Below are 23,085 nucleotides of genomic sequence, written 5' to 3'. Positions count from 1 at the left end.
GCTGCAATAGCGCCCCCTGCAGAAGAAACTGAAATTTTGTATGGAGGTCCACCGCATTGGTTTCTTTGAAATGCATGAAAATTTTTTTACATGTTCGTCAGATACTCCTGATCAGAAAAGTCAATCAGACCTATGCCCTATTTTGCACGCTGCAGCCGTGACCACCACCCCAATGTCAAGATGACATCATTATGGAGAAACCACAACCTTCTCACACGTATTGCGCAATCACTCACGCACTCTTTCTGCACTTTGCTTGCATTTTCCTTTCCCTTATGTACTGTACAAGACTTCATTTAGATTTGTGGATTCAGAGCAACAAGTGCACTAGTGCCCCCTACAGATGGAACAAAAGCATTAGATAGTGGGAATCACATTTAGGTTTTCTGAAATGCATGAAAAAAGGTAGAAAACTTCGCCACAGTCAAATAGATAGATTCAACGGTGTTATCATGTCCATCCTTGCCAAGATTTTCATCTTTTGCCAGTGGGGATTACATTTGGCAGAACAGTTGGCTCTCTGACAGCTTGAAGGGGGATCTCAGGTGGCTCGCAGGTGGGTTTCAGGCTGTTTGCAGGGCACGTTGTTCGCAGGGAAGGCAGGTCGCAGGTTGCAGGAGCAGCGGCTCTCAGGCGGCATGCAGTGGGGTTTGCGGGGCTCGCAGGTGGCTGGCTGGAGATTTGCGGAGCTCGTAGGTGGCTCGCTGGGGGTTCGCGGGGGCTCACTTGCGGCTCGCGCTGGGTTTGGTGGTCGCGCACGCAGCGAGGGCCGTAAAACGCCGCTTGCGGCTTTAATTATTATTATTATTATTATTATTATACTTTCTCTCTCTTTGAACCCAATTTTGACCCCCTGAACATGCGCGAAAAGTCACCATTTTTTGCATGGTGGTCAGGTCTGGCGAAAAATTACGTATTTTAATGTCGCCACAAACTAACTCAAAAACACGGCTACACTGCGCCCCCTGGAAATTTCATTTTTCGGGCCCCTATGGGAGAGGCCAAATTCAAGTTTGCCCTAGATTCATGAAATTCTCGTCACACATAGATCATGTCAGGACAAACAAAAAATCCTCTTGAGGCACCCCTGCATGACCCACAGGAAATCCACCAGGTTCACTTGAAATTTGGCTTTTGCCGAGTCAGCAATTTCGCTCACCTTGTATTTGCGCGAACTTCTCCTACAGCATTTGACCCACAAACACCAAAATGGCTCAGCATCATTTAGAGACATAGGGCATCTAAAGTTATCGAAGGCTTCGTATTCATTTCAATTGTCTTGTCACACTAGGCCCCTGAAGTTGGCCTTCGTTTGACCAATAATTCCGGTCCTCTTTCCTGCCATCAATCGCACATGCTTTGCCCGATCTGCCCCAAAATGGAATCATTTATGAACACACCTACACTGAATCCATAAGTGCAGAAACCACGTCGATTGATGCCATAGCGCCCCCTACAGAACAAAATGAAAATTTGTATGGGGGTCCACAAAATTAGTTTCTCTGGTATGCATGAAAATTTTTGTACACAATCCTCTGATCCTCCTGGTCAGAAAAGGCAATCAGACCTATGCCCAATTTTGCACGCCACACGCGCCACCACACCGCAAATGTGCGTTGCGTTTATATGGGGAGCCAACAATTTACTTTCTCAGACATGCATGCAATTCGAGACAAACATTCTTTACCCCAGCACGATCAAAAAAGTCAATGACACCCATGTCCACATTCCCACAGGAAATCCGCTAGCTTGGCTTGAAATTCTGTTTTTGCCAATTTTGCACTGTTGGACACCTCGTATTTGCGCGAACTTCTCCTAGGGCATTTGACCCACTAAACCCAAAATGGCTCAGCATTATCTAGAGACATGGGGCATCCAAAGTTATCGAAGGCTTCGTATTCAATTCAACGGGCTTGTCACACGAGGCCCCTGAATTTGGCGTTCGTTTGACCAAAAATTTCTGTCCTCTTTCCTGCCATCAATCGCACGTGCTTTGCCCGATCTGCCCCAAAATGGAATCATTTATGAACACACCTACACTGAATCCATAAGTGGAGAAACAATGGCGATTGCTGCAATAGCGCCCCCTACAGAAGAAACTGAAATTTTGTATGGAGGTCCACCGCATTACTTTCTTTGAAATGCATGAAAATTTTTTTACATGTTCTTCAGATACTCCTGATCAGAAAAGTCAATCAGACCTATGCCCTTTTTTGCACGCTGCAGCCGTGACCACCACCCCAATGTCAACATGACGTCACTATGGAGAAACCACAACCTTCTCACACGTATTGCGCAATCACTCACGCACTCTTTCTGCACTTTGCTTGCCATTTCCTTTCCCTTATGTACTGGACAAGACTTAATTTAGATTTGTGGATTCAGAGCAACAAGTGCACTAGTGCCCCCTACAGATGGAACAAAAGCATTAGATGGTGGGAATCACATTTAGGTTTTCTGAAATGCATGAAAAAAGGTAGACAACTTCGCGACAGTCAAATAGATAGATTCAACAGTGTTATCATGTCCATCCTTGCCAAGATTTTCATCTTTTGCCAGTGGGGATTACATTTGGCAGAACAGGTGGCTCTCTGACAGCTTGAAGGGGGATCTCAGGTGGCTCGCAGGTGGGTTGCAGGCTGTTTGCAGGGCAGGTTGTTCGCAGGGAAGGCAGGTCGCAGGTTGCAGGAGCAGCGGCTCTCATGGCGGCATGCAGTGGGGTTTGCGGGGCTCGCAGGTGGCTGGCTGGAGATTTGCGGAGCTCGTAGGTGGCTCGCTGGGGGTTCGCGGGGGCTCACTTGCGGCTCGCGCTGGGTTTGGCGGTCGCGCAGGCAGCGAGGGCCGTAAAACGCCGCTTGCGGCTTTAATTCTTTATTATTATTTATTATTATTATACTTTCTCTCTCTTTGAACCCAATTTTGACCCCCTGAACATGCGCGAAAAGTCACCATTTTTTGCATGGTGGTCAGGTCTGGCGAAAAATTACGTATTTTAATGTCGCCACAAACTAACTCAAAAACACGGCTACACTGCGCCCCCTGGAAATTTCATTTTTCGGGCCCCTATGGGAGAGGCCAAATTCAAGTTTGCCCTAGATTCATGAAATTCTCGTCACACATAGAACATGTCAGGACAAACAAAAAATCCTCTTGAGGCACCCCTGCATGACCCACAGGAAATCCACCAGGTTCACTTGAAATTTGGCTTTTGCCGAGTCAGCAATTTCGCTCACCTTGTATTTGCGCGAACTTCTCCTACAGCATTTGACCCACAAACACCAAAATGGCTCAGCATCATTTAGAGACATAGGGCATCTAAAGTTATCGAAGGCTTCGTATTCATTTCAATTGTCTTGTCACACTAGGCCCCTGAAGTTGGCCTTCGTTTGACCAATAATTCCGGTCCTCTTTCCTGCCATCAATCGCACATGCTTTGCCCGATCTGCCCCAAAATGGAATCATTTATGAACACACCTACACTGAATCCATAAGTGCAGAAACCACGTCGATTGATGCCATAGCGCCCCCTACAGAACAAAATGAAAATTTGTATGGGGGTCCACAAAATTAGTTTCTCTGGTATGCATGAAAATTTTTGTACACAATCCTCAGATCCTCCTGGTCAGAAAAGGCAATCAGACCTATGCCCAATTTTGCACGCCACACGCGCCACCACACCGCAAATGTGCGTTGCGTTTATATGGGGAGCCAACAATTTACTTTCTCAGACATGCATGCAATTCGAGACAAACATTCTTTACCCCAGCACGATCAAAAAAGTCAATGACACCCATGTCCACATTCCCACAGGAAATCCGCTAGCTTGGCTTGAAATTCTGTTTTTGCCAATTTTGCACTGTTGGACACCTCGTATTTGCGCGAACTTCTCCTAGGGCATTTGACCCACTAAACCCAAAATGGCTCAGCATTATCTAGAGACATGGGGCATCCAAAGTTATCGAAGGCTTCGTATTCAATTCAACGGGCTTGTCACACGAGGCCCCTGAATTTGGCGTTTGTTTGACCAAACATTCCCGTCCTCTTTCCTGCCATCAATCGCACGTGCTTTGCCCGATCTGCCCCAAAATAGAATAATTTATGAACACACCTACACTGAATCCATACGTGGAGAAACAATGGCGATTGCTGCAATAGCGCCCCCTACAGAAGAAACTGAAATTTTGTATGGAGGTCCACCGCATTGGTTTCTTTGAAATGCATGAAAATTTTTTTACATGTTCTTCAGATACTCCTGATCAGAAAAGTCAATCAGACCTATGCCCTATTTTGCACGCTGCAGCCGTGACCACCACCCCAATGTCAAGATGACATCATTATGGAGAAACCACAACCTTCTCACACGTATTGCGCAATCACTCACGCACTCTTTCTGCACTTTGCTTGCATTTTCCTTTCCCTTATGTACTGTACAAGACTTCATTTAGATTTGTGGATTCAGAGCAACAAGTGCACTAGTGCCCCCTACAGATGGAACAAAAGCATTAGATAGTGGGAATCACATTTAGGTTTTCTGAAATGCATGAAAAAAGGTAGAAAACTTCGCCACAGTCAAATAGATAGATTCAACGGTGTTATCATGTCCATCCTTGCCAAGATTTTCATCTTTTGCCAGTGGGGATTACATTTGGCAGAACAGTTGGCTCTCTGACAGCTTGAAGGGGGATCTCAGGTGGCTCGCAGGTGGGTTGCAGGCTGTTTGCAGGGCACGTTGTTCGCAGGGAAGGCAGGTCGCAGGTTGCAGGAGCAGCGGCTCTCAGGCGGCATGCAGTGGGGTTTGCGGGGCTCGCAGGTGGCTGGCTGGAGATTTGCGGAGCTCGTAGGTGGCTCGCTGGGGGTTCGCGGGGGCTCACTTGCGGCTCGCGCTGGGTTTGGCGGTCGCGCACGCAGCGAGGGCCGTAAAACGCCGCTTGCGGCTTTAATTATTATTATACTTTCTCTCTCTTTGAACCCAATTTTGACCCCCTGAACATGCGCGAAAAGTCACCATTTTTTGCATGGTGGTCAGGTCTGGCGAAAAATTACGTATTTTAATGTCGCCACAAACTAACTCAAAAACACGGCTACACTGCGCCCCCTGGAAATTTCATTTTTCGGGCCCCTATGGGAGAGGCCAAATTCAAGTTTGCCCTAGATTCATGAAATTCTCGTCACACATAGATCATGTCAGGACAAACAAAAAATCCTCTTGAGGCACCCCTGCATGACCCACAGGAAATCCACCAGGTTCACTTGAAATTTGACTTTTGCCGAGTCAGCAATTTCGCTCACCTTGTATTTGCGCGAACTTCTCCTACAGCATTTGACCCACAAACACCAAAATGGCTCAGCATCATTTAGAGACATAGGGCATCTAAAGTTATCGAAGGCTTCGTATTCATTTCAATTGTCTTGTCACACTAGGCCCCTGAAGTTGGCCTTCGTTTGACCAATAATTCCGGTCCTCTTTCCTGCCATCAATCGCACATGCTTTGCCCGATCTGCCCCAAAATGGAATCATTTATGAACACACCTACACTGAATCCATAAGTGCAGAAACCACGTCGATTGATGCCATAGCGCCCCCTACAGAACAAAATGAAAATTTGTATGGGGGTCCACAAAATTAGTTTCTCTGGTATGCATGAAAATTTTTTTACACAATCTTCAGATCCTCCTGGTCAGAAAAGGCAATCAGACCTATGCCCAATTTTGCACGCCACACGCGCCACCACACCGCAAATGTGCGTTGCGTTTATATGGGGAGCCAACAATTTACTTTCTCAGACATGCATGCAATTCGAGACAAACATTCTGTACCCCAGCACGATCAAAAAAGTCAATGAGACCCATGCCCACATTCCCACAGGAAATCCGCTAGCTTGGCTTGAAATTCTGTTTTTGCCAATTTTGCACTGTTGGACACCTCATATTTGCTCGAACTTCTCCTAGGGCATTTGACGCACTAACACCAAAATGGCTCTGCATCATCTACAGACATAGGGCATCCAAAGTTATCGAAGGCTTCGTATTCAATTCAACGGGCTTGTCACATGAGGCCCCTGAATTTGGCGTTCGTTTGACCAAAAATTCCCGTCCTCTTTCCTGCCATCAATCGCACATGCTTTGCCCGATCTGCCCCAAAATGGAATCATTTATGAACACACCTACACTGAATCCATAAGTGCAGAAACCACGTCGATTGATGCCATAGCGCCCCCTACAGAACAAAATGAAAATTTGTATGGGGGTCCACAAAATTAGTTTCTCTGGTATGCATGAAAATTTTTGTACACAATCTTCAGATCCTCCTGGTCAGAAAAGGCAATCAGACCTATGCCCAATTTTGCACGCTGCAGCCGTGACCACCACCCCAATGGCAAGATGACGTCACTATGGAGAAACCACTACCTTGTCACACGTATTGCGCAATCACTCACGCACTCTTTCTGCACTTTGCTTGCAATTTCCTTTCCCTTATGTACTGGACAAGACTTAATTTAGATTTGTAGATTCAGAGCAACAAGTGCACTAGCGCCCCCTACAGATGGAACAAAAGCATTAGATGGTGGGAATCACATTTAGGTTTTCTGAAATGCATGAAAAAAGGTAGAAAACTTCGCAACAGTCAAATAGATAGATTCAACAGTGTTATCATGTCCATCCTTGCCAAGATTTTCATCTTTTGCCAGTGGGGATTCCATTTGGCAGAACAGGTGGCTCTCTGACAGCTTGAAGGGGGATCTCAGGTGGCTCGCAGGTGGGTTGCAGGCTGTTTGCAGGGCAGGTTGTTCGCAGGGAAGGCAGGTCGCAGGTTGCAGGAGCAGCGGCTCTCAGGCGGCATGCAGTGGGGTTTGCGGGGCTCGCAGGTGGCTGGCTGGAGATTTGCGGAGCTCGTAGGTGGCTCGCTGGGGGTTCGCGGGGGCTCACTTGCGGCTCGCGCTGGGTTTGGCGGTCGCGCAGGCAGCGAGGGCCGTAAAACGCCGCTTGCGGCTTTAATTATTATTATTAGGCCCGAGCCGACGAAGTCTCGGCGAGGAGCCTATTGGATTCACTATGCCACATACCCCAAAATGCGTTAAAATCCCCACGGTCGCATGGGACGCGGTCGCCAGTGACCCCTGACCTCATAGGGACGTGGGTCAGGACGAGACGTTTCCGAAAAGGTATGCGTCGGGGTGACTGGGAAAACGCCTAATTGTTTTTGCTCGAATTCTCCATTATTCTTTATTATTATTATTATTAGGCCCGAGCCGACGAAGTCTCGGCGAGGAGCCTATTGGATTCACTATGCCACATACCCCAAAATGCGTTAAAATCCCCACGGTCGCATGGGACGCGGTCGCCAGTGACCCCCGACCTCATAGGGACGTGGGTCAGGTCGAGACGTTTCCGAAAAGGTATGCGTCGGGGTGACTGGGAAAACGCCTAATTGTTTTTGCTCGAATTCTCCATTATTCTTTATTATTATTATTATTATTATTATTATTAGGCCCGAGCCGACGAAGTCTCGGCGAGGAGCCTATTGGATTCACTATGCCACATACCCCAAAATGCGTTAAAATCCCCACGGTCGCATGGGACGCGGTCGCCAGTGACCCCCGACCTCATAGGGACGTGGGTCAGGTCGAGACGTTTCCGAAAAGGTATGCGTCGGGGTGACTGGGAAAACGCCTAATTGTTTTTGCTCGAATTCTCCATTATTCTTTATTATTATTATTATTATTATTATTATTATACTTTCTCTCTCTTTGAACCCAATTTTGACCCCCTGAACATGCGCGAAAAGTCACCATTTTTTGCATGGTGGTCAGGTCTGGCGAAAAATTACGTATTTTAATGTCGCCACAAACTAACTCAAAAACACGGCTACACTGCGCCCCCTGGAAATTTCATTTTTCGGGCCCCTATGGGAGAGGCCAAATTCAAGTTTGCCCTAGATTCATGAAATTCTCGTCACACATAGATCATGTCAGGACAAACAAAAAATCCTCTTGAGGCACCCCTGCATGACCCACAGGAAATCCAGCAGGTTCACTTGAAATTTGGCTTTTGCCGAGTCAGCAATTTCGCTCACCTTGTATTTGCGCGAACTTCTCCTACAGCATTTGACCCACAAACACCAAAATGGCTCAGCATCATTTAGAGACATAGGGCATCTAAAGTTATCGAAGGCTTCGTATTCATTTCAATTGTCTTGTCACACTAGGCCCCTGAAGTTGGCCTTCGTTTGACCAATAATTCCGGTCCTCTTTCCTGCCATCAATCGCACATGCTTTGCCCGATCTGCCCCAAAATGGAATCATTTATGAACACACCTACACTGAATCCATAAGTGCAGAAACCACGTCGATTGATGCCATAGCGCCCCCTACAGAACAAAATGAAAATTTGTATGGGGGTCCACAAAATTAGTTTCTCTGGTATGCATGAAAATTTTTGTACACAATCCTCAGATCCTCCTGGTCAGAAAAGGCAATCAGACCTATGCCCAATTTTGCACGCCACACGCGCCACCACACCGCAAATGTGCGTTGCGTTTATATGGGGAGCCAACAATTTACTTTCTCAGACATGCATGCAATTCGAGACAAACATTCTTTACCCCAGCACGATCAAAAAAGTCAATGACACCCATGTCCACATTCCCACAGGAAATCCGCTAGCTTGGCTTGAATTTCTGTTTTTGCCAATTTTGCACTGTTGGACACCTCGTATTTGCGCGAACTTCTCCTAGGGCATTTGACCCACTAAACCCAAAATGGCTCAGCATTATCTAGAGACATGGGGCATCCAAAGTTATCGAAGGCTTCGTATTCAATTCAACGGGCTTGTCACACGAGGCCCCTGAATTTGGCGTTCGTTTGACCAAAAATTTCTGTCCTCTTTCCTGCCATCAATCGCACGTGCTTTGCCCGATCTGCCCCAAAATGGAATCATTTATGAACACACCTACACTGAATCCATAAGTGGAGAAACAATGGCGATTGCTGCAATAGCGCCCCCTACAGAAGAAACTGCAATTTTGTATGGAGGTCCACCGCATTACTTTCTTTGAAATGCATGAAAATTTTTTTACATGTTCTTCAGATACTCCTGATCAGAAAAGTCCATCAGACCTATGCCCTTTTTTGCACGCTGCAGCCGTGACCACCACCCCAATGTCAACATGACGTCACTATGGAGAAACCACAACCTTGTCACACGTATTGCGCAATCACTCACGCACTCGTTCTGCACTTTGCTTGCCATTTCCTTTCCCTTATGTACTGGACAAGACTTAATTTAGATTTGTGGATTCAGAGCAACAAGTGCACTAGTGCCCCCTACAAATGGAACAAAAGCATTAGATGGTGGGAATCACATTTAGGTTTTCTGAAATGCATGAAAAAAGGTAGACAACTTCGCGACAGTCAAATAGATAGATTCAACAGTGTTATCATGTCCATCCTTGCCAAGATTTTCATCTTTTGCCAGTGGGGATTACATTTGGCAGAACAGGTGGCTCTCTGACAGCTTGAAGGGGGATCTCAGGTGGCTCGCAGGTGGGTTGCAGGCTGTTTGCAGGGCAGGTTGTTCGCAGGGAAGGCAGGTCGCAGGTTGCAGGAGCAGCGGCTCTCAGGCGGCATGCAGTGGGGTTTGCGGGGCTCGCCGGTGGCTGGCTGGAGATTTGCGGAGCTCGTAGGTGGCTCGCTGGGGGTTCGCGGGGGCTCACTTGCGGCTCGCGCTGGGTTTGGCGGTCACGCAGGCAGCGAGGGCCGTAAAACGCCGCTTGCGGCTTTAATTATTATTATTATTATACTTTCTCTCTCTTTGAACCCAATTTTGACCCCCTGAACATGCGCGAAAAGTCACCATTTTTTGCATGGTGGTCAGGTCTGGCGAAAAATTACGTATTTTAATGTCGCCACAAACTAACTCAAAAACACGGCTACACTGCGCCCCCTGGAAATTTCATTTTTCGGGCCCCTATGGGAGAGGCCAAATTCAAGTTTGCCCTAGATTCATGAAATTCTCGTCACACATAGATCATGTCAGGACAAACAAAAAATCCTCTTGAGGCACCCCTGCATGACCCACAGGAAATCCACCAGGTTCACTTGAAATTTGGCTTTTGCCGAGTCAGCAATTTCGCTCACCTTGTATTTGCGCGAACTCCTCCTACAGCATTTGACCCACAAACACCAAAATGGCTCAGCATCATTTAGAGACATAGGGCATCTAAAGTTATCGAAGGCTTCGTATTCATTTCAATTGTCTTGTCACACTAGGCCCCTGAAGTTGGCCTTCGTTTGACCAATAATTCCGGTCCTCTTTCCTGCCATCAATCGCACATGCTTTGCCCGATCTGCCCCAAAATGGAATCATTTATGAACACACCTACACTGAATCCATAAGTGCAGAAACCACGTCGATTGATGCCATAGCGCCCCCTACAGAACAAAATGAAAATTTGTATGGGGGTCCACAAAATTAGTTTCTCTGGTATGCATGAAAATTTTTGTACACAATCCTCAGATCCTCCTGGTCAGAAAAGGCAATCAGACCTATGCCCAATTTTGCACGCCACACGCGCCACCACACCGCAAATGTGCGTTGCGTTTATATGGGGAGCCAACAATTTACTTTCTCAGACATGCATGCAATTCGAGACAAACATTCTTTACCCCAGCACGATCAAAAAAGTCAATGACACCCATGTCCACATTCCCACAGGAAATCCGCTAGCTTGGCTTGAAATTCTGTTTTTGCCAATTTTGCACTGTTGGACACCTCGTATTTGCGCGAACTTCTCCTAGGGCATTTGACCCACTAAACCCAAAATGGCTCAGCATCATCTAGAGACATGGGGCATCCAAAGTTATCGAAGGCTTCGTATTCAATTCAACGGGCTTGTCACACGAGGCCCCTGAATTTGGCGTTCGTTTGACCAAAAATTTCTGTCCTCTTTCCTGCCATCAATCGCACGTGCTTTGCCCGATCTGCCCCAAAATGGAATCATTTATGAACACACCTACACTGAATCCATAAGTGGAGAAACAATGGCGATTGCTGCAATAGCGCCCCCTACAGAAGAAACTGCAATTTTGTATGGAGGTCCACCGCATTACTTTCTTTGAAATGCATGAAAATTTTTTTACATGTTCTTCAGATACTCCTGATCAGAAAAGTCCATCAGACCTATGCCCTTTTTTGCACGCTGCAGCCGTGACCACCACCCCAATGTCAACATGACGTCACTACGGACAAACCACAACCTTGTCACAGGTATTGCGCAATCACTCACGCACTCGTTCTGCACTTTGCTTGCCATTTCCTTTCCCTTATGTACTGGACAAGACTTAATTTAGATTTGTGGATTCAGAGCAACAAGTGCACTAGTGCCCCCTACAAATGGAACAAAAGCATTAGATGGTGGGAATCACATTTAGGTTTTCTGAAATGCATGAAAAAAGGTAGACAACTTCGCGACAGTCAAATAGATAGATTCAACAGTGTTATCATGTCCATCCTTGCCAAGATTTTCATCTTTTGCCAGTGGGGATTACATTTGGCAGAACAGGTGGCTCTCTGACAGCTTGAAGGGGGATCTCAGGTGGCTCGCAGGTGGGTTGCAGGCTGTTTGCAGGGCAGGTTGTTCGCAGGGAAGGCAGGTCGCAGGTTGCAGGAGCAGCGGCTCTCAGGCGGCATGCAGTGGGGTTTGCGGGGCTCGCCGGTGGCTGGCTGGAGATTTGCGGAGCTCGTAGGTGGCTCGCTGGGGGTTCGCGGGGGCTCACTTGCGGCTCGCGCTGGGTTTGGCGGTCGCGCAGGCAGCGAGGGCCGTAAAACGCCGCTTGCGGCTTTAATTATTATTATTATTTTTCTTTATTATTATTATTATACTTTCTCTCTCTTTGAACCTAAATTTGACCCCCTGAACATGCGCGAAAAGTCACCATTTTTTGCATGGTGGTCAGGTCTGGCGAAAAATTACGTATTTTAATGTCGCCACAAACAAACTCCAAAACACGGCTCCACAGCGCCCCCTGGAAATTTCATTTTTCGGGCCCTTATGGGAGAGGCCAAATTCAAGTTTGCCCTAGAGTCATGAAATTCTCGTCACACATAGAGCATGTCTGGACAAACAATAAATCCTCTTGAGGCACCCCTCCATGACCCACAGGAAATCCACCAGGTTGACTTGAAATTTGGCTTTCGCCGAGTCAGCAATTTCGCTCACCTTGTATTTGCGCGAACTTCTCCTAGAGCATTTGACCCACAAACACCAAAATGGCTCAGCATCATTTAGAGACATAGGGCATCTAAAGTTATCGAAGGCTTCGTATTCAATTCAATGGTCTTGTCACACTAGGCCCCTGAAGTTGGCCTTCGTTTGACCAAAAATTCCGGTCCTCTTTCCTGCCATCAATCGCACATGTTTTGCCCGATCTGCCCCAAAATGGAATCATTTATGAACACACCTACACTGAATCCATAAGTGCAGAAACCATGTCGATTGATGCAATAGCGCCCCCTACAGAACAACATGAAAATTTGTATGGGGGTCCACAAAATTAGTTTCTCTGGTATGCATGAAAATTTTTTTACACCATCTTCAGATCCTCCTGGTCAGAAAAGGCAATCAGACCTATGCCCAATTTTGCACGCCACACGCGCCACCACACCGCAAATGTGCGTTGCGTTTATATGGGGAGCCAACAATTTACTTTCTCAGAAATGCATGCAATTCGAGACAAACATTCTGTACCCCAGCACGATCAAAAAAGTCAATGACACCCATGCCCACATTCCCACAGGAAATCCGCTAGCTTGGCTTGAAATTCTGTTTTTGCCAATTTTGCACTGTTGGACACCTCATATTTGCTCGAACTTCTCCTAGGGCATTTGACGCGCTAACACCAAAATGGCTCTGCATCATCTAGAGACATAGGGCATCCAAAGTTATCGAAGGCTTCGTATTCAATTCAACGGGCTTGTCACATGAGGCCCCTGAATTTGGCGTTCGTTTGACCAAAAATTCCGGTCCTCTTTCCTGCCATCAATCGCACGTGCTTTGCCCGATCTGCCCCAAAATGGAATCATTTATGAACACACCTACACTGAATCCATAAGTGGAGAAACAATGGCGATTGCTCCAATAGCGCCCCCTACAGAAGACACTGCAATTTTGTATGGAGGTCCACCGCATTACTTTCTTTGACTTTTCTGATCAGGAGTATCTGAAGAACATGTAAAAAAATTTTCATGCATTTCAATCAGACCTATGCCCTATTTTGCACGCTGCAGCCGTGACCACCACCCCAATGTCAAGATGACGTCACTATGGACAAACCACAACCTTGTCACACGTATTGCGCAATCACTCACGCACTCTTTCTGCACTTTGCTTGCAATTTCCTTTCCCTTATGTACTGGACAAGACTTAATTTAGATTTGTGGATTCAGAGCAACAAGTGCACTAGTGCCCCCTACAGATGGAACAAAATCATTAGATGGTGGGAATCACATTTAGGTTTTCTGAAATGCATGACAAAAAGGTAGAAAACTTCGCAACAGTCAAATAGATAGATTCAACAGTGTTATCATGTCCATCCTTGCCAAGATTTTCATCTTTTGCCAGTGGGGATTCCATTTGGCAGAACAGGTGGCTCTCTGACAGCTTGAAGGGGGATCTCAGGTGGCTCGCAGGTGGGTTGCAGGTTGTTTGCAGGGCAGGTTGTTCGCAGGGAAGGCAGGTCGCAGGTTGCAGGAGCAGCGGCTCTCAGGCGGCATGCAGTGGGGTTTGCGGGGCTCGCAGGTGGCTGGCTGGAGATTTGCGGAGCTCGTAGGTGGCTCGCTGGGGGTTCGCGGGGGCTCACTTGCGGCTCGCGCTGGGTTTGGCGGTCGCGCAGGCAGCGAGGGCCGTAAAACGCCGCTTGCGGCTTTAATTATTATTATTATTATACTTTCTCTCTCTTTGAACCCAATTTTGACCCCCTGAACATGCGCGAAAAGTCACCATTTTTTGCATGGTGGTCAGGTCTGGCGAAAAATTACGTATTTTAATGTCGCCACAAACTAACTCAAAAACACGGCTACACTGCGCCCCCTGGAAATTTCATTTTTCGGGCCCCTATGGGAGAGGCCAAATTCAAGTTTGCCCTAGATTCATGAAATTCTCGTCACACATAGATCATGTCAGGACAAACAAAAAATCCTCTTGAGGCACCCCTGCATGACCCACAGGAAATCCCTCAGGTTCACTTGAAATTTGGCTTTTGCCGAGTCAGCAATTTCGCTCACCTTGTATTTGCGCGAACTTCTCCTACAGCATTTGACCCACAAACACCAAAATGGCTCAGCATCATTTAGAGACATAGGGCATCTAAAGTTATCGAAGGCTTCGTATTCATTTCAATTGTCTTGTCACACTAGGCCCCTGAAGTTGGCCTTCGTTTGACCAATAATTCCGGTCCTCTTTCCTGCCATCAATCGCACATGCTTTGCCCGATCTGCCCCAAAATGGAATCATTTATGAACACACCTACACTGAATCCATAAGTGCAGAAACCACGTCGATTGATGCCATAGCGCCCCCTACAGAACAAAATGAAAATTTGTATGGGGGTCCACAAAATTAGTTTCTCTGGTATGCATGAAAATTTTTGTACACAATCCTCAGATCCTCCTGGTCAGAAAAGGCAATCAGACCTATGCCCAATTTTGCACGCCACACGCGCCACCACACCGCAAATGTGCGTTGCGTTTATATGGGGAGCCAACAATTTACTTTCTCAGACATGCATGCAATTCGAGACAAACATTCTTTACCCCAGCACGATCAAAAAAGTCAATGACACCCATGTCCACATTCCCACAGGAAATCCGCTAGCTTGGCTTTAAATTCTGTTTTTGACAATTTTGCACTGTTGGACACCTCGTATTTGCGCGAACTTCTCCTAGGGCATTTGACCCACTAAACCCAAAATGGCTCAGCATTATCTAGAGACATGGGGCATCCAAAGTTATCGAAGGCTTCGTATTCAATTCAACGGGCTTGTCACACGAGGCCCCTGAATTTGGCGTTCGTTTGACCAAAAATTTCTGTCCTCTTTCCTGCCATCAATCGCACGTGCTTTGCCCGATCTGCCCCAAAATGGAATCATTTTTGAACACACCTACACTGAATCCATAAGTGGAGAAACAATGGCGATTGCTGCAATAGCGCCCCCTACAGAAGAAACTGAAATTTTGTATGGAGGTCCACCGCATTACTTTCTTTGAAATGCATGAAAATTTTTTTACATGTTCTTCAGATACTCCTGATCAGAAAAGTCAATCAGACCTATGCCCTTTTTTGCACGCTGCAGCCGTGACCACCACCCCAATGTCAACATGACGTCACTATGGACAAACCACAACCTTGTCACACGTATTGCGCAATCACTCACGCACTCTTTCTGCACTTTGCTTGCCATTTCCTTTCCCTTATGTACTGGACAAGACTTAATTTAGATTTGTGGATTCAGAGCAACAAGTGCACTAGTGCCCCCTACAGATGGAACAAAAGCATTAGATGGTGGGAATCACATTTAGGTTTTCTGAAATGCATGAAAAAAGGTAGACAACTTCGCGACAGTCAAATAGATAGATTCACCAGTGTTATCATGTCCATCCTTGCCAAGATTTTCATCTTTTGCCAGTGGGGATTACATTTGGCAGAACAGGTGGCTCTCTGACAGCTTGAAGGGGGATCTCAGGTGGCTCGCAGGTGGGTTGCAGGCTGTTTGCAGGGCAGGTTGTTCGCAGGGAAGGCAGGTCGCAGGTTGCAGGAGCAGCGGCTCTCGGGCGGCATGCAGTGGGGTTTGCGGGGCTCGCAGGTGGCTGGCTGGAGATTTGCGGAGCTCGTAGGTGGCTCGCTGGGGGTTCGCGGGGGCTCACTTGCGGCTCGCGCTGGGTTTGGCGGTCGCGCAGGCAGCGAGGGCCGTAAAACGCCGCTTGCGGCTTTAATTATTATTATTATTATTATTATTATAAGACCAGAGTCAGTTACATTTATCCATCCATCAATCCCTTTTTTTCCACCAATCTGGGGCTGGGAAGTCGGGGCAGAAGCCTAAGCAAAGGAGACCATACCTCTCTCTCCATCCAGCCACCTCCTCCTCCAGCTCGTCCGGGGCATTCCTAGGCCAGCCGAGACACATAATCTCTCTAATGTGTCCTGGGTCTGCCTCAGGGCCTCCTCTCGGTAGGACATGCCCGGAACACCTCATCCAAGAAGTGCCCAGGAGGCATGCTAATCAGATGCCCGAACCAGGAAGACTGGCAACTCTACTCTGAGCCCCTCCCAAGTGATTGCACTCCTCACCCTATCTCTAAGGGAGAGCCCAGCCACCCTTTGGAGGAAGCTGATTTCTGCCACTTGTATCCACAATCTTCTTCTTACGATCACTAACCAAAACTCATGACCATCGGTAAGGGTAGGGACATAGATTTACTGGTAAATTGACAGGTTCACTTTCACACGCAACTCTCTCTTTACCACAACAGACCAGTGTAACATCTGCATCACTGCTGATGCAGCCCCAATCTGTCTGTCAATTTCCCGCTCCCTTCTCAAACGCCACCACTTGGGGCAGCAACTCATCTCTGAGCCAGAGTGAGTAGTCCAGCCTTTTCCGGCTGAGGACTATGACCTCAGATTAGAGGTGTTAATTCTCACACCAGCCGCTTCACATGCAGCTGCGAACCATTCCAGTGTGAGCTGGAGGTCACCACCTGTCGAAGACAAAAGGACTGCATCATCAACAAAAAGAAGAATGAGATCCTGAGGCCACCAAGGTGGAAGCTTTCTGCCCATAAAAATTCTGAACAGAATTGGTGACAAAGGGCAATCCTGCTGGAGTCCAACACCCACAGGAAACCAGTCCGACTTATTGCCGGTAATGCAGACCAAGCTTTTGCTGCTGTTGTACAGGGAGATTGTATGATGGACATGGTTGAATGCCTTCTCCAATTCACAGAATACATGTAGCCTGGATAGGCAAACATCCATACACACTTAAATACTCTTGAAAGAATTAAAAGCCGGTATAGTGTTCTGTGACCATGACAAAAGCCTCAGTGTTCCTCTTGGAGCTGAGGTTTGACTACCAGATGGCCCCTCCTTTCAAGCACCCTGGCCTAGACCTTCCCAGGAAGGCTGAGGAGTGTGATCTCTGACAGTTGGAACACACACTCTAGTCCTCCTTCTTATAGATGGGGACCAGCACTCCAGTATGCCAATCTAGTGGCACTGCAACAAATCATGTGATGTTGCAGAGGAGTGTAAATCAAGAAAGCCCCACAACGTCCAGAGCCCTCAGGAACTCAGGGCGAATCTTGTTCACCCCAGAGGCCCTGATACCCAGGAGTCATCCAACTGCCTCAGTGACCCCACCCAGTGACCTCAGTGTAGGTAGAGCACCGCTACCCTCTCCTAAGTCACCTGACGGTTTGCCAGAGTCACTTTGAGGCTATCCGAGAGTCTTTTCCCAGGGCCTCACCATACTCCTCCCACACCTGAGTTTTTGCTTCATCCACTGCCCTCGTCACGTTCTGCTTGGCCTGACAGTACCTGTCATCTGCCTCCAGAGTCCCACATGCTGAACAAGCCTGATAGGATTCCTTCTTCAGTTTGATGGCTTCCTTCTCCTCAGGTGTCCACCATGTTGTTTGGGGATTACCACCACAACAGGTACCAACCACCTTGCAGCTGCAGTTCTGTGCAGTAACCTCAACAATGGAGGCTCGGGACATCGTTCATTTGGGCGTGACATCCTCAGCCTCCCACAGAATGCTATTGAAGTTCTGCTGGAGTTGGGAGTTGAAGAGCTCCTGGACTGGGGCCTCAGCCAGGCATTTCTGGTACACTCTCACTAAAAGATTAGTTGGGTCAGGTCTGTCTAGCATCCTTCCAAGCTGTGGTTTGCACAGAAGTCCAATAACAAAACACCACTCAGGTTCAGATCAGGCAGGCTGTTCCTCCCAATCACACCCCTCCAGGGTTTCACTGTCATTGCCCACATGAGCATTTAAGTCTCCCAGGAGGTTGATGGAGTCACTGGATGGAACACCCTTGAGCACCCCACCCAGTAACTCCAAGAAGGCTGAGTATTCTGAACTATCATTTGGCACATCAGTGCAGACAATAGTCAGCTCAAAGTCACAGGAAAACAATCCTTTCAGCCAAACTCCAATGTAAAGGCAGCAAGCCAAGGGAATACAAGGATACTCAGTCCAGCTCATCACCTCTTACAGTGGCCAACTCCAGGCTGGAACAGAGTCAGGAGACTGGTTCCAGAGCCCAGACCGTGCATTGAGGTGAGCCCAACTATATCTAACCAGTATCTCTCAACCTCACACACTAGCTCAGGCTCTGTCCCCACCAGAGAGGTGACATTCCACATCTCAAATGTCAGTCTGAATAGCTAAGGATTGGTGTGCTAAAGACTCTGCCCTTGGCAACGGCCTGGCACACACTGTACCTGACCCCTATCACTCCTCCTGCTGGTGTGGGGCCTATAGGAGGGTGGGCCCATGTCTCCTCTTTGGGATGCACCTGGCTGAGCACCACGAGCTAAGGCCCGGCCATAAAATGCTTTCCCTCAAGTTTCCTCCCCCTGGCCTGGCTCCAGTGTGTTGCCCCAGTAACCCTATCCTGGGCAGGATGAACTGTTCCCTTGATATTTCTTCCATAGGGGTCATTTGACCATGGAGAGGGGAATATCCTGTGCTATCTAAAACACATATGCAGGTAAAAAAATCTTCATATCTTTCACATATTCAGAAACATGATTAACATAGATTAATACTGTATAACATCAAGCACAAATATTACTGCAGCATGCAGAACACTGCTGTGCAATTCAAATATGTTGTGAAACAATAACTTATGCACACATACTGTACATCAATTAAAATGATAAGCAGATTGCAACTTTGAACACAGCAGTGAGATCTGACCTGCTGTCTTGACATCAATATTGATCCGGTGGTTATAGACAACGGGCATCAGTGGATTGTTCTTGAGGAGGTGGGGCAGGAGGGCATCAGGATTTGGGGAAACCTTATATAACTCTGGCCCCACTGTGAGAAGGAGGCGGTCTTTGGGACTCCTTACAGGGCAGCTTTCACTCACCTTGAAAATGAATGGTGAATCTTATAAAATATGTTTCTCACATTATCAAAGGATCTGCAGCTTACAACAAAACAAACCCACCAAACCCCACGCATACACGGGAGCAGCTGTCACTCAGATTAAAAATTATAAAGACATTTTTCTAACACACATTAATGGTTAATATCTGTGATGTGTCAGTCAGCTTTGGATCATTCTTTGTATCATTCATGGCAATTCTGTTGTTTTAGAAGATAATTTCTGGTCTACTCACCTGTGGCAGGCCTGACCTCATCAACACCTCAGTAAGTGCGGTCAGCACTTGTCTGTAGTGGGCGGAGTTATAGGCTTTCATCTGCAAGTAAGTGTTGCAGTCGTAGCCCAGCCTTTTCAGGTTTCTCTCTTCATGCTCGCTAAGTTGTTCATCTGTAGTCACATGGGCAGCGAAACAGTGTAGAAGATGGCGGAAGTGGTAGGTATCTCTAATAGCCTGGCTGGGATCAGGGGCTTTGTATGATCCTCCTTCGAGCGTTGATCCCAACACGCTCAGTCCCATTTTGTTCAGGAGCTTGTTCCCTAAAAGACAGCAAATCTGACTTAATCTACTGTATATTTTGGTTTTCCACAAAAAGGTTTTTTATCTAGGCAACATACTACACCATGTCACATTATCTGGACCAGGAGCACCCAGATCCTCAAGTTTATATTATCAGACTCTAGTGTTACATTATCATACCTGAGAATTCTGTTAGGACATTTTGCCCATCATGTGTCTGTGCCCACCACCAGGCGTGTCCTCCAATCAGCAGGCCTCCTCCCTCTGCCACGAAGTTTTGGATTTCCTCCAATTGCTCAGTGATATACGCCGTACACACAAACACGCTGAGGTCTTTCCTGAAGTCTGTCGTCTCACACTGCAGCCCTGACTCACTGAGAATATTGAGTGGACGATCCATCGTACAGCCAACAACCCCTCTGCGGCCTTCATCCAACCAGTGGATGGCGTTTTGCCAGAATGGAGCCAAGCTCTAAAACAGAGGAAAGAAAGTGGAAACAAAGGCAGCCGTGTGTTTATCTGATCTAGAAAATGTTTGGCAGATCAGCAGCAACATTTTAGTTTTAACTCCTAACTCCCAACCCTAACCCTGAATATTTGGCATTCAAAATATTTTCTTAAAAGTCTTGGCAGTTCAAACTTTTATTCAAACTTACACATATTAACACAATAATTACACTGTTCTAAAATGTCCTTTTATTTGACTATAATTGAAAGTCAATCATATTTATTATCTAAATTAAATCATGCTATGGATTTTTTGTGGATTTAAGCAAATTCTTATTATATGTTCATGAAAACTTTAAGACCAATTCATGGTGTCGGCTTTACCTCTGTTCCCAAGTATCCTTCATGTGTTGTCACAATAACTCGTCCCTGTCCATAGTAGCTTCCTGCCAGGAAGACCTGTCCATCATTTGTGGTCCCGATGGGAAAAGCTAGTGGGCCGTGGACTAGAAGCTCAGAAGCAGTAGACCCAGGTGGGAGCTCAAACTCTGAAATCCCCTGGAGCAAGAACTGCAGGTCGTCCTCAAAATCTTTACCAATGCTGTATTTGAAAGGTGGAAGAGGATTTGTATAAAACTGAGTTCATAATTGAGTAAACTGCATTTATCAAATCTGTTTCTGCATTAAAAAAAAAAATAGCAGGGACTGTGTACACTGTAAAACCTAACAGTATATCTTAATAAAAGAAGTAAGTTCAGTTAACTTAATCTGCTGAAAAAGTTGGAGCCACTCATTCCCATAAATTAAATGAATTAAAAATGAATTCTAACTCAGATGTTTTGAGTACACTTAAATTTGTTGAGCATTTTAAGTTGTGTAATATAGTTCCAGTTAGTGCCGCTGACTCATTTTCTTGGAGTTTACCTTATATCATTACAAAAAATCTAAACACCACTTCATCTTTCATCTTTGAATTGTTGTTTGTAGTTCAGTTTTTAAATAATCAGATACCAAATACATATGCAGATAATCATGAACGATTCCCCAAAGTGTAAAGATTTGTTGTTAGTCATATCAAAAAGGTAGAATAATTAATTAAATCAGTAACTGTTAAATAAGTTGATTCACAGAAAATTCACTATTTTAACAAATGTTTGTTTAAGTACATTTGTAGATTTTAAAAAAAGAGGCACTCATGAGTGCCTGGGGTGCTCAATGGAGGAGCAGGCGACCCTGGATGCCACATGGCGGTGCGGACGGCGCAGGTTGGCGTCCCGTCCTGTGTAATTTCCCTGCCTCTTCTTCAAATTGAAATCTATTTGAACACTCTAGAAAGCAATAAATTAAATTATTTTTAAAAAATTTATATATAATCTATAGTACCTTGCAATTTATTTCATGTCATATTTAATTTGAAATCAGCTGAGTTAAATAACTTAAATGAAAAGCATTTCACTTTTAATAAAACTGTAGAGTGTTCAGCTTAAAATTTGTAACCTTTGCAAAGAGCGATCTTTGTAGCTGTCTAATAAAATAGAACTAACATGCACTTACACTACAGACATCCAGGAAGAAGGGATCTGAGGGTAGACAGGCAGATTCTCCACATCGCCCGGATGATCAGAGAAGTAGATCCCTGCCACACCCGACACTTTATTCCCATCAAACTGATGCAGCGTGTTCTCTTTGGGGTGATCTGCAGCCCAACTCCACGCCTGCCCCGCTATCAGCACCCCTCCTCCGGCTTTCAGAAACGACACCAGCTCCTTCGGGTCTGAACCCACGCTGTAGGTGTCTGTCACATAAACACCAACCTCTGGGTTGTCACTGAAGGCCCCCACAACTTCTGCTTGGAAGCTGGATTTTTGGAGGTTATCAGCAACTGCACTGACATTTCTGTGCACCTCTACAGAGAGGTTATCAGATCTATCACCTCTCAGCCAGGTCACAGCATTTTCTACCAGAACAGGAAAGGCAGTCAGGTAGCCCTCATGACCCAGGACCACAATCCTTCCACTGCCATACAGAGAGGCAGCCATCAGCACATGGCCTCGGCTGTTCATTGCCAAAGGAAAGGCATGGTCTCCGATCAGCAGCAGGTCACTGGGAACACAGGGTCCCTGTAGTTCCAGCTCCTTCATGCCTCTCATCAGGGAGGCGTAGGCCTCCTCATGTTGGTTTTGGAATGACTGGATGGACATGGTCAATAGGATTTGAAGACTCTGAAGACTGACAAAGAAGGTGGAGAACAAATTGTGTTAGCAGATAAGATTTCACAGTATTTCTTCCATGAAAAAAAAGCTCAACAAAAATAAAAAATAAAATGAAAGCAATACTGATGCTAATGTGTTACACATAACAAGCTATACAACAAATTGTTAAAAAATAATAATAATAAAAGGCTGGTTCAGAGATTAAAATTTAAATAGTTGCTTTCAACTTGGCACCAGAGTTTACACATGTCATTGCAACCAAACACAAGTTAAAAGAATAAACGGATTCAATTTAATTATATGTTTTTACCTGTAAGTAAACTCTCTGGTTGTATTAGACTGCAGCACAACAGATTTCAACACACACCAAGAGCTCTACCTGACAGCACAGAAGGAAGCATGTGAATGAGAGGCCCTATATGAGGTGATGATCAGAGGAGGGTTTTTAGTGGTGACAACCCACAGAAGGACTGCTGAGAGCCATACTAAGCAAGATGTATGGAAAAAAACAGCAATATATCAACAGTCTTAGTCTGTGAATGATGTTATCAGTGACACATCCTAAATGAACATAAAGCCCACAGAAAAACCTGTTCACCCTGTCATCTGTCATAAATAGTTGTGAATGTTGTGAGTACAACAGAGAAAAGGAGGTGAAATAAATGCAACAACAAGAACATCCATTTTTTTCTTTTTTTTTAAAGAAATCTGCATCTGTGGGTTTTGCATGATAC

At 46.1% G+C, this 23,085-nt stretch overlaps 1 protein-coding gene across 1 annotated transcript in view; it reads right to left on the bottom strand.

Annotated features, from left to right (window-relative positions):
- The window catches only part of LOC115790339 (TRPM8 channel-associated factor homolog), a 30,849-nt gene extending 8,050 nt beyond the window's left edge, over positions 1–22,799 (bottom strand). The window contains exons 1-6 of the mRNA XM_030744167.1: positions 22,662–22,799; positions 21,693–22,367; positions 20,523–20,739; positions 19,872–20,163; positions 19,410–19,711; positions 18,982–19,156 (exon numbers count right to left, since the gene is read on the bottom strand). Coding sequence (XP_030600027.1) covers positions 18,982–19,156; positions 19,410–19,711; positions 19,872–20,163; positions 20,523–20,739; positions 21,693–22,339 — 1,633 coding nt within the window. The 5' untranslated portion in view covers positions 22,340–22,367; positions 22,662–22,799. The remainder of the gene's footprint in view (positions 1–18,981; positions 19,157–19,409; positions 19,712–19,871; positions 20,164–20,522; positions 20,740–21,692; positions 22,368–22,661) is intronic.
- Between the last annotated feature and the right edge of the window lie 286 nt (positions 22,800–23,085).

Source organism: Archocentrus centrarchus, chromosome 13 (genome assembly GCF_007364275.1).
Source record: "Archocentrus centrarchus isolate MPI-CPG fArcCen1 chromosome 13, fArcCen1, whole genome shotgun sequence".
Classification (NCBI taxonomy): Eukaryota; Metazoa; Chordata; class Actinopteri; order Cichliformes; family Cichlidae; genus Archocentrus; species Archocentrus centrarchus.
The sequence above is the reverse complement of the archived record's forward strand: the minus strand, read 5'-3'. Positions and strand labels throughout refer to the sequence as shown.